We start from the raw sequence: 12,585 nt of genomic DNA on the forward strand, positions 1-12,585 counted from the left end.
ATGAAAAGTATGAAACATAAAAGTAATAAAAATAAGTATTCCTATAAAAATAAGTCAATGGATTCACAAAATAAAGGATATAAAATATAATACCATATACCTAAAATTGGTGTTGGGGGAGAGGATTAAAGAATGGGATCAAACATTAAGTGATTATCAATTTCATATAGAATGCTATAAGCAGATGTTATATACAAATGTAATAGTAACCACAAACCAAAAATCAAAAACCAGTAATAGATATGCAAACAATAAAGGACTCCAAGTATATCACAAAAGAAAGCTAATAAACCATGAAAGTGAGTGAGAGAAGAAAGGATCAGAGAAAAACTACAAAAACAACCATAAACCAAGTAACAAATAGTAATGCATAAATACCTATCAATAATTACTTTGGATGTAAATGAACTAAATGTTCTAATCAAAAAACATAAGGTATCAGAGTAGATTAAAAGACAAGACCCATCTATATGCTGCCTACAAGATTCTCATTTCAGGCCTAAAGACACTTGCACATTAAAAGTGAAGTAATGGAGAAGTATTTATCAAGCAAATAGAAGGGAAAAGGAAGCTGGGGTAGCGATAAGTATACCAGACAAAATAGCCTATAAAACAAAGAAATGAAAAAGGATATATATAAGAAAAAAGAAAAAAAAGGAATGGGATACCTGGGTATAGTGAGTTAAGTGTCCAACTCTTGGTTTGAATACAGTTTGTGTTCTCAAGATTGTAAGATTGAGCCCTGCATTGAGCTTTGCATTCAGTGTGGAGTCTGCTTGAGATTTTCTCTCACTCTTCCTGCCCCTCCCACTTGTGCTTGCTAAAATAAATGAATAAATATTTAAAATAATAATAATAATGGGGATAATCCAACAAGAAGATATTACAACTATAAATATTTTTGCACCCAACATAGGAGCACCTATAAATATTTTTGCACCCAACATAGGAACACCCAAATATTTAAAAGTTAATAACAAGCATAAAGGAACTAATCAGTAGTAATACAATAATAATAGGGACATTTAATACCCCACTCACATCCATGGATATATCATCCAAACAGAAAAACAATAAGGAAATAGTGGCTTTGAATAACACACTGGACCACATGTATTTAACACATATATTCAGAACATTTCATCCTAATACAGTAGAATACACATTTTTTTCAAATGCACATGGAACATGCTCTAGAATAGATCATATATTAGGCCACAAAACAAGTCTCAAGAAATTCAAAAGGATTGAAGTCCTATTTTTCATCTTTTCTGACCACAATACTATGAAAGTAAAAATCAACCATAAGAAAAAAAATCTGGAAATGACACAAATTCATGGAGATTAAGTAACACGCTACTAAACAATGAGTGGGTCAACCAAGAAAGCAAAAAAAAAGAACTCAAAAAGTACATGGAAACAAAAGAAAATGAAAACAAAATAGTCTAATCCCTTTGGGATACAGCAAAAGTGGTACTAGGAAGAAAGTTTATAACAATACAGGCCTACCTCAAGAAGCAAGAAATATCTCAAATAAACAACTTAACCTTGTACCTAAAGGAGCTAGAAAACAAATAACAAACAAAACCCAAAACCAGCAGAAGGAAGAAAATAATAGATAAGAGCAGAAGTAAATGATATAGAAACTAAACACACACACACACACACACACACACACACACACACACACACACACAACAGAACAACGAAACCAGAAGGTGGTTCTTTGAAAATTTTTAAAAATGATAAACCTCTATCCAGACTCATCAAAAAAGAGATGAGAGAGAGAGAGAACTCAAACAAATCAGAAATGAAACAGAAATACAATTTTAAGAGAATATTATGAAAAATTATGTGCCAATAAATTATACAACCTAGAAGAAATGGATAAATTCATAGAAACATATAACCTACTAACACTGAAGTGGAGGGACACCTGGGTGGCTCACTGGGTTAAAGCCTTTGCCTTCAGCTCAGGTCATGATCTCAGGGTCCTGGGATCGAGCCCCACATCGGGCTCTCTGCTCAGCAAGGAGCCTGCTTCCTCCTCTCTCTCTGCCTGACTCTGCCTACTTGTGATCTCTGTCAAATAAATAAATAAAATCTTAAAAAAAAAAACTGAAGTGTAAAACAATAGAAAACTTGAACAGAATGATTACCAACAATGATATGGAATCACTAATCAAAAAAAACAAAAATAAAAACAGAAAGCAAAACAAAAAACTTCAAATAACAAAAATCCAGGACCAGATACCTTCACACGTAAATTCTACCAGACATTTAAAGAAGAGATAATACCTATTATTCTGAAAGTATTCCAAAAAAATAGAAAAGGAAAAAAAATCCAAATTCATTCCAAGTAGCCATCATTCCCCAGATAACAAAACCATATAAAGACACTACTAAAAAAGAGAACTTCAGGCATGTATCCCTGATGAAAATGATACAAAATCCTCAACAAAATATCAGAGATGAAATTCAACAATACATTAAAAAAAACATTCACCAAGATTAAGTAGGATTTATTCTTGGGATGTAAGTGTGTTTCAACATTTGCAAATCAATCAGCATGATACATCACATCAAAAAGAGAAAGGATCAAGAATATTTCTGGGGAGGGGGTGATAGGGTGGCTAGGTTACAGACATTGGGGAGAGTATGTGCTATAGGGAGTGCTGTGAATTGTGTAAGAATGATGATTCACAGACCTGTACCGCTGAAGCAAATAATACATCTTATGTTAATAAAAAGAGAACATATGATCATTTCAGTAGATGCAGAAAAAAGCATTTGACAAAGTATAACACCATTCATGATAAAAACCCACAAAAAAGTAGGTTTAGAGGGAGCATACCTCAATATAATAAAGGACTTATATGCAAAACACACAGTGAATATCATCCTCAGTGAGGAAAATCTGAGACCTTTTCCACAAAGATCAGGAACAAAACAAGGATATCCACTCTCACCACCTCCTTTCAACATAGTACTGGAATTCTAAACACACCAATCAGACAACATAAAGAAATAAAAGGCATCCAAATCAGTAAGAAAGAAACAAAGCTCTACTTGCAGATTACATGATACTCTGTATAGAAAGCCCTTAAGACTACACCAAAAACTGACATGAACTGATAAATGAATTCTGTAAAGTCGTAGGATACAAAATCAATCTAGAAATCTGTTGCATTTCTTTTTTTAATTTAAAGTAAATTAGCCAATATATAGTACATCATTAGTTTCAGATGTAGAGTTCAATAACTCATCAGTTGCATACAACACCCAATGCTCATCACATCTGCTGCATTTCTATACACTAAAAATGAAGCAGCTGAAATAGAAATTAAGGAAACAATCTCATCTAAAATTGCACTAAAGACAATAAAATACCTAGGAATAAACTTAACCAAAGAGGTCAAAGACCTGTAATCTGAAAACTATGAAACATTGATGCAGGAAATTGAAGATGACACAATGAAATAGAAAGACATTTCATGCTCATGGATTAGGACAATAAGTATTTTTTAAATGTCTATACTACCCAAAGCAATCTATACATTTAATGCAACCCTTATCAAAATACCAACAGCATTTTTCATAGAACTAAAACAAAGAATCCTAACATTTATATGGAACCACAAAAGACCAAAGCAATCTTGGAAAAGAAAAGCAAAGATGGAGGCATCTCAATGGCACACTTCAAGTTATATCACAAAGCTGTAGCAATCAAAGCAGTTTGGTACTGGCACAAAAAGAGACACATGGATCAAATGAACAGAATAGAAAACCTAGAAAAGGACCCCCAATTCTATGGTCAACTAATCTTTGGCAAAGCAGGAAAGAATATGTAATAAGAAAAAGACAGTTTTTTCAACAAATGGTGCTAGAAAAACTAGACAGCAATATGCAAAAGAATAAAACTGGACCACTTTCTTATACCATACACAAAACTAAATTCAAACTGGATTAAAGACCTAAATGTGAGATCTGAAACCATAAAAATACTAGACGATGGGAATGCAAGCTGATGTAACCACTCTGGAAAACAGTATGGAGTTTCCTCAAATAGTTGAAAATAGAGTTACCCTATGGCCCAGCAATTGCACTACTGGGTATTTACCCCAAAGATACAAATGTAGTGATCCAAAGGGGCACTTGTACCCCAATGTTTGTAGCAGTAATAATAATCCACAATAGTCAAACTATGGAAAGAGCCCAGATGTCCATCAACAGATGAATAGATAAATAAGTGGCATATATACATAATAGAATATTACACAGCTATCAAGAAATTGGATTCTTGCTATTTGCAATGACATGGATGGAACTAAAGGGTATTATATTAAGCAAAATAATTCAGTCAGAGAAAGGCAATTATCATATGATCTCACTAATATATGGAATTTAAGTAACAAGGAAAAGAATCACAGAGGAAGAGAGGAAAAAATGAAACAAGATGAAACCAGAGAGGGAGATGAACCATACAGACTCTTAATCTTAGGAAATAAACTGAGGGTTGCTGGAGGGTAAATTGGTGGGGAGATGAGGTAACTACATAATGGACATTGGGAAGGGTATGTGTTGTATGAGTACTGGGTATTATATAAGACTGGTGAATCACAGATCTGTACCCCTGAAACAAATGATATTATATGTCAATAAAAATCAATCAATCAAGCTGGCATTATATTGCAAAATAAAAATCCTAGAAGAGAGCAAAGGCAGTAATTTTTTTGACATCAGCTGTAGCAACAATTTTCTAGATATGTCTCCTGAGGCAAGGGAAACAAAAGCAAAAATAAACTATTGGGACTTCAACAAAATAAATAACTTCTGTGCAGCAAAGGAAACAATCAAACCTAAAAAGCAACCTACACAATGGGAGAATATATTTTCAAATGGCATATCTGATAAAGGGTTAGTATTCAAAATCTATAAAGAACTTATGGGGTGCCTGGGTAGCTCAGTGGGTTAAAGCCTCTGCCTTCGGCTCAGGTCATGATCCCAGGGTGCTGGGATCGAGCCCCACATCGGGCTCTCTGCTCAGCAGGGAGCCTGCTTCTCTTCCTCTCTCTCTCTGCCTGCCTCTCTGCCTACTTGTAATCTCTCTCTGTCAAATAAATAAATATAATCTTTTTTAAAAAAAGAACTTATGAAATTCAACACCCCAAAAATGAATAATCCAGTTTTAAAATGGGCAGAAGACATGAACAGACATCTCTCCAAGGAAGACATGCAGGTGACTAACAAACACATGGAAAGATGCTCAAACTCACTCATCATCAGGAAAATGCAAATCAAAACTACAATGAGATATCACCTCACACCTGTCATAATCACTTAAATCAACAAAAGAAACAATAGGTATTGGTGAGGATGTGGAGAAAGGGGAACACTTTTGCACTGTTGGTGAAAATGCAAACTGGTGCAGCCACTCTGGAAACCCGTATGGTGGTTCCTCAAAAAGTTAAAAATAGGGGCGCCTGGGTGGCTCAGTCATTAAGCGGCTGCCTACAGCTCAGGTCATGATCCCAAGGTCCTGGGATCGAACCCTGCATTGGGCTGCCTGCTCAGCGGGACGCCTGCCTCTCCCTTTCCCACTCCTCCTGCTTGTGTTCCCTTTCTCACTGTGTCTCTGTCAAATAAATAAAATCTTTTTGGAAAAAAAAATTAAAAATAGAACAACTTTATGGTCCAACAATCACATAACTGGGTATTTACCCAAAGAATACAAAACTATTAACGCAAAGAGATACATGAACCCCGATGTTTATAGTAGCATTATATAAGATTGCTACAGTGAATAAATAGACATTACTAAGAGTTTAGCCATAGAACCACATGAATGAGTGATCTATTACAATAATCAGGACCCAACTATGGATTATCAACTTACATGTGTTCCAAGGACCTTGACCATAAAGGAGAAGATGTTTATATGCATAAGTTGACAACCATTGTGTATGAGAAATCCTTAATATTTTAAGAGACTCAGTATGCATGTTAAAGTGGCAATGGTAAATGAGATGGCCATAGTGAATGAAAGAATCCATGATGTTACCATGAAGTCATTCAACCATGGAACATGTCATAGTACTGCTGGAGCACATAATAATAGAATAGTAATTATTAAGATAGATATTGCATATGATTAAAAATACTAAAACAATTGAATTTTCTTCAAGAGCAGATGCAACAATGCAAGAGAACACTGGTATATGCTCAAGCATCCATGGTGCACAGAGTTAGCACTTAAGTTTGAGCAGTTGATCATGATGTACACTCAAACAACCCCAACACATGCTGAAAGGCATGAGACAGTAGACATTTTTTACATGAGAAAAGAAAATAGTGATAGAAAAGCAGGCAATTTTGGTACATGAGCTAGTTATCTAATGCTTAGAATCCCTCATTCTCAGGACTGGTATAGACAATCATAGTTCTAGCACATAATAAGTAAGTAAGTACACTTCTACAACTTAAGACAGAAGGAAATAATACTATGATCTGCTTACTGAAATATATGTGTTGCATGAAATAAATATGCACAAAACATGAAAGAAATGAGTTTGGCCAAGAAATAGAGGGTAGTAGTGTAAAAGGAAACACCCTGGCATAGATCAAAAAGGCACATGAATATCCAACAATGACATTTTAAGAATTTGACCATGATGCATACCAAATAATCTCAGAACATAACTGAAACTTATGAAACAGGAGGAAACAGCCACAGTGTAGGAATAACTGGACACACTAAAGATGCAATCTCAAATGCTGTTACATGATAAAAACATGAAGCATGAGTTTTTGCTGTTGTTTTTTTTTAACAGCTTTGTTTCAGGAGCTAAAGGAATTAATGCAAATGGAGATTCCATGGTGCAAATCCAAATGACCACAGTGCATGATGAAGATACACTGCAAGAGTGTGAGCATTTGACAATGAGGCACAATCAGAAAGCCCTGTGAACAAGTTAATAGTTATTATATAGGAGGAGATAGTAATGATTCAAGAGCAGATCTATATCACCCAAGCGCAAGCAGTGATTAATATATGAAGGAATATAGCAGATAACAATGAGACAAAAGGAAACCATGAGCACTATATAATCACAATGTTTCTCAGAAAACTGCAAAATAAGCTCTTAATCAAGAGAGAGTTAGATAGTGTGGGAGGAGACAGCAGTGATGGAGAGGAAGAATATCATAGTGCAGGACCTCAAAAACAACATGCATAAGCTAACGCATGGTCAAAGGTACAGAAGAGGGCATTCTCGTTACAGGATCAAATGATAGTGGTTCATGCTAAGAAAGTTGTGATACATCATATGGTGAATGAGTATGGTGAATGATCAGAAGGCACAAATGAAAGCATGGTGAATGATCAAAAACTTAAAGGAGCAGAGAATCCTGGTTTAGAGCTTGTTTATATGGATATGACATGAGATCACAAAACAACAATATAGGAACAGCAATTTGGGGGCAAAAACAGGTGAAAATAGTAAAAAGGGAAACAACACAGTATATTTTCAAACATCAGTGGGGTATGAACAAACATCACTGGCACTTGAGCTTCTAATGTACAGTCAAATAAATTCAAAATATATGCTGAGAGCCAGGATACAGAGGCAAAAGGATGATATAGAAACTGACAGCAATAATGGGAAACGATTAAAAAGGAGTTCAAAATAAATTTGCTGCATAAACTTATTTCCATAACACAGAAAATGGCAATCTCATTACAACAGTAGACATGATTATGTCATATACAAAAACCGTGGTATATGAGCATATCAGATAAACGTGATGCACATAGAAGTATGTTACAGGAGAAATTAGAAATAGTAGGTAGAGAAAGCCATAGAATAATACTTACTGAAGTAGACTTGATACAGTGTTTAAGAAATTATAAAATAAGATGACATGGAACGGTCCAGGAACAGATGGCAATGACCCATTACATGACATCATGGCAAATGCTTACACATCTGTGTGTTGAAAAGACACCATGAGTGCTTAAACTTTGACTATAATGTAAACCAAGACAATCTCAGAATATATAGGCTGTCACTCTTAATATAGAGAACAGAGAAAAGAATACTAGTATAATAATAATTCCAATGACAATGATAATAGTTTATACTTATTTAGTACTTATTATATACCAGGAACTAACTTTACATATAATAACCACTTTACTTTCACAAGTATATGAGGTAGGTATTACTGTTATTTTAGGTTTGAGGAAACTAAAGTAGAGAGGTAGGAAGTGACTTGTACATCAGTCTAACTTCATTATGTATCAGTAGTGCTGTGCCATCTCTGATGTACATGGTGAGAGATTTAAAAAATACACAGTAAATAAACTAATGGCTATATTGCTGATACAGACAGCAAACACTGTTGCCTAAGTAGATTCATGGCCCATTATCAAACATCCATGGTGCATGAGAAGTCACCACAGTAGGGAGAACATTTGACTACCAGGCACAATCCAATTATCCTGCAACATGGGCTGATATCAGAATGATAGAGATGTAGGCAAACCAAATGCGGTCAAAATTAATAAACTATTATTCACGATAGAGAAGATTTCATTCTTAAATCAGAAGCAGACAATAACTACATTTTCACAGAATCATAGTATATGAGTAAAAATCTATAAACCCCAAACATGTTTTATGAACAGAAATTCCTTATGCATATTCAGACTACCATGAAAAATGAGCCAACACTTATACACAAGGAAAGACAGAATGGTACAAAGAAAATAATCATTTAGAGAAAATTGCACAGATAATCACAATATATGATCAAAAAAACATAATACCAGAAGGAATTACTTGGTCCAGGAACGGATGGTAATGGTGGGAAACCATGATATATGCTCAGATGATCACAATACAAAATCAATCAATCAATTACTATTGTTTGATTGAACATGACACACATCAATATGTCTTGAAATATGAACTATCAATTAAAAAGATAAAGATGCAAATGGTAGAGTAGTCAACTATTATGCTGTTCTTGCTCCCATAGATGTGATGAGTAATGAAGAATATAACACAGGAATAAATGGCTTTATTGAGGGAGACATTATTGCAAAAAGAGAAATAAAGATATAACATCAATCAGAAGTACAGCCACCACCAGTAATGTAGCATATGACTGAGACGTACAACCAGACAATCTCAGATTGCAAGATGACAATTATAATAAAGAAAAAGACATAGTAACTTAATATTATCAGCATTTACCATGTACCAGACACTAATCTAAGCATTTTACATTTATCATTTTGAATCCTCACAACAACTCTATGAGGTAGGTATTATCCTTACTATTATTTTGCAGTTGAGAAAACAGGGACACAAAGGGATAGAATAACTTGTGCATGGACACCGAGCCATTAAATGGCAGAACTGGGATTAAATACAAGCATTCTAACTTCAGAGTCAGCACTGTGCATATACACTGGTGGTGCCATGCTTCCTCAAATGGATGTGGTACAGGATTAAAATATACAGAGTACAGGAACAAATGGCTTTGGTCCAGGAGAAGGCAGCAATGTAGCAAAAGTAAACACCGTAGCACATGCTCAAACATCCGTGGTGCATGAGCAGCCACCACAGGAGTCTGAGCATTTGACTACGATGCACACTCAGAAGATCCTGCAACATGAGCTGACATCCAGTGTATAGGAGTAGACACTAAAGACGAAGGAGGAAGCAAACACATTCAAGTAAATAATTATGGTGCACAAAATGACATTTATGGTACAGAAATTTTCATTCTTAGTAAAAACAGACACTGATGGTGCATTTTCACAGAAGTGATGAATTTTAAAAATGCTGTAGTAAAACTTCAAACACAATAAAAGAATAGAATGCATTATGTACTTTCATACAACTATAGAGAAAGCCAGATATGCAAAAGGAGACCTGACACCAAATACTCAGATAACAGCCACAATTAGTATTTGAACATTTGTTTATGATGATTACCTACACAACCCCATGGCATGAATCAATAGCAATGACACAGAAGCAAATAGACATGCCGGTATGCTTCCTGAAATGGATACAGTTGGTGATTTTAAAAAACACCAAATATTTCCTCAAGAGCAAACAGCAATGATGACACACGTGAAATTATGGTACATGTTTAAGTAACCAGGTCATGAACAGCCACCACAGGCATTTAACTGTGATGCACACTGAGATAAGCCAGTGTCACTCAGTGTGAGGAACATTCAGACAAGCAAAAACATTTATCATCTTTGAATATATACAGTGCAGAAAAAGGCAGGAGTGATCAAGGAGTAGAAAGCCATGGAAGGAGCAAATTACCGTAAAGCATAAACTGATACACATGATGCATGAAACACCATTTTCCTGTAGAGTAGCAGGCAATGAAGTTTTCTGCTCAGGAACCATGGGATATGTGTATACAGGCATGCCATATGTTCAGACAACCATGATGCATGAGCAAAAACCTAGAATACAAAAACACGTGGATGTGATACAGAAGCCAACATGAAATGGAATATGCTTAGATAGACTGAACATATGAATAAAGGAAACATAATACATGAATACATTTTTTTTTAGGCCAGCAGCATATGGCAGTAGTTCTAGGGGGTATATCATGGCAAATGCTCAGGTAATCATGGTGCATAAACCACTACCACTGACCTTTGAGCATTTTACTGTGATGTACATCCAAACACCCCAAGAAAAGGAGCTGAGGACCCAAATATACAAGCAAATGAACAAGGATATTAGGAGAGATAATGATGATAAAAGAGCTGAAAACAATAGTGCAGGAGCTAACAGGATAATGCAGATAGCAGTTATTCAAAGGGACACTCAATGGCATATGCTCATACCATGGTGCATTAAACACTAGTACAAGTGTCTGAGCATTATGCCATAATGCACACCTACAGAACTCCAGAATTTGAGCTGAAAATCATGACAGAGAATCAAGGGACATGGTATCATTTATCATCATAATCACCACATATATCTTACTACATGCCAGGGAGTGTTTGAAATTTATATGTATAATAATTCATATAATCCTCATAACAACCTTATGAGGTATTATTTTTGTCATTTTGCAAGAAAATAAAGCATAGAAATGTGTATTGATAAGCCCAAGATCCCACAGCTAGTAAGTGGATAATTCAGGACTCAAATCCAGTCATTTTGGCTCCACTACTCATTCTCTTAAATACTACACTAAATGACAATATGCTGTGATTCTTTTAAGAGACACGATAGAATAAAAAAACAGGATAATGAATGGCTTTGTTCCAGAAGCAGATGGTGATGCTGCACAAGTAGACACCACAGCACATGTTCAAACGTTCATGGTACATAAGCAGACACCAAGGCGTCTGAGCATTTGACCATGATGCACACATAGAAGAACCTGCAATGTGAACAACATCCAGGTTATAGGAGTAGACAGTAAAGAAAAAGGAGAGAAAACTCATTGCAATAGCAAATCCATGGTGCACAAACTAATATACATGGTACAAAATAGTAATTTCCAGTATAAGAGTAGAGAATGATAGTGTATTTTCAAACAAGCATAGTGTTTAATTGGAAATGTATATATAAGTTAGCTAATTGAATTTAAATCTTTTTTTAAAAATGGAAATGCATAGTAATAACTTCAAACACAGTATACAAGCAGAAATTCATTATGCATGTTTAGACTATCACAGAGAATGAGTCAATTCATATATAAAAGAGGGGACCCATATGGTAAACCAACAAAGAGCCATAGAGTAAAAAACTGCTCAGATATTTTTTTTTTTTTAGTTACTGGAATGTATGGCATTGGTGCAGGAGCAGATCATACCCATACACCTGTAGGACATAAGATGTCAATTACAATACAGGCATAGATGTACATGGTATAGAAATAAACTGTGGTGTGATTCTTCCTCAGATATGATACATAATAAAAAATCACCAAAAAAGCAGTGAATGACTTTGGTCCAGGAGAAGATGACAGTGGTACAAAAGGAGACTCAGATGGGCATAATGCCTGATTAAAAATATGCATGGAGCACTGGGTGTGGTGCAAAAACAATGAGTACTGTTACACTGAAAATAAATTAATTAATTAAAAAATAATCATGGTGAATATCCAGAATATCCAGAATTTCTGTTTGAGCCTGTTATATATTCAAACAATGTCATTACATGAGCTAACAGCTATAATACAGTTAGAAGACATGATACAGGAGAAGAAAACCCACATGGGGGAAACAACCATTGTGTAGTAACTAATGACCACAATATAAGAGTGAATATCAATGTTATGGAAGCTGTCATTCTATACACATATAATCATGATCCTTTTTTTACATAATTATGATAGACTAGCAACTTTGATCATAGATAGATAGATAGATAGATAGATAGATAGATAGATAGTCAATGAGTAAACATATACTATACACAAACAGTTGGATATCCATAATACATAATCCAGTTCTTTCAGTCAAGGATAAGCTAACAATGGTGCAAAATGAGACCCCATACCATATCAGATGGCTCTAGTACATAA

General features: G+C 35.0%; 1 protein-coding gene across 3 annotated transcripts in view; it reads right to left on the minus strand.

The window, feature by feature from the left end:
• GABRA3 (gamma-aminobutyric acid type A receptor subunit alpha3) overlaps positions 1 to 12,585 on the minus strand; it is a 330,036-nt gene that overhangs the window by 245,564 nt on the left and 71,887 nt on the right. Inside the window, exon 2 of one of the 3 annotated variants that reach the window (XM_045996524.1) lies at positions 7,874 to 7,985. The exons of the other annotated variants lie outside the window; for them this stretch is intronic. Coding sequence (XP_045852480.1) covers positions 7,874 to 7,968 — 95 coding nt within the window. The 5' untranslated portion in view covers positions 7,969 to 7,985. The remainder of the gene's footprint in view (positions 1 to 7,873; positions 7,986 to 12,585) is intronic. 3 annotated transcript variants of the gene reach the window in all.

This window comes from Meles meles, chromosome X (genome assembly GCF_922984935.1).
Source record: "Meles meles chromosome X, mMelMel3.1 paternal haplotype, whole genome shotgun sequence".
Classification (NCBI taxonomy): Eukaryota; Metazoa; Chordata; class Mammalia; order Carnivora; family Mustelidae; genus Meles; species Meles meles.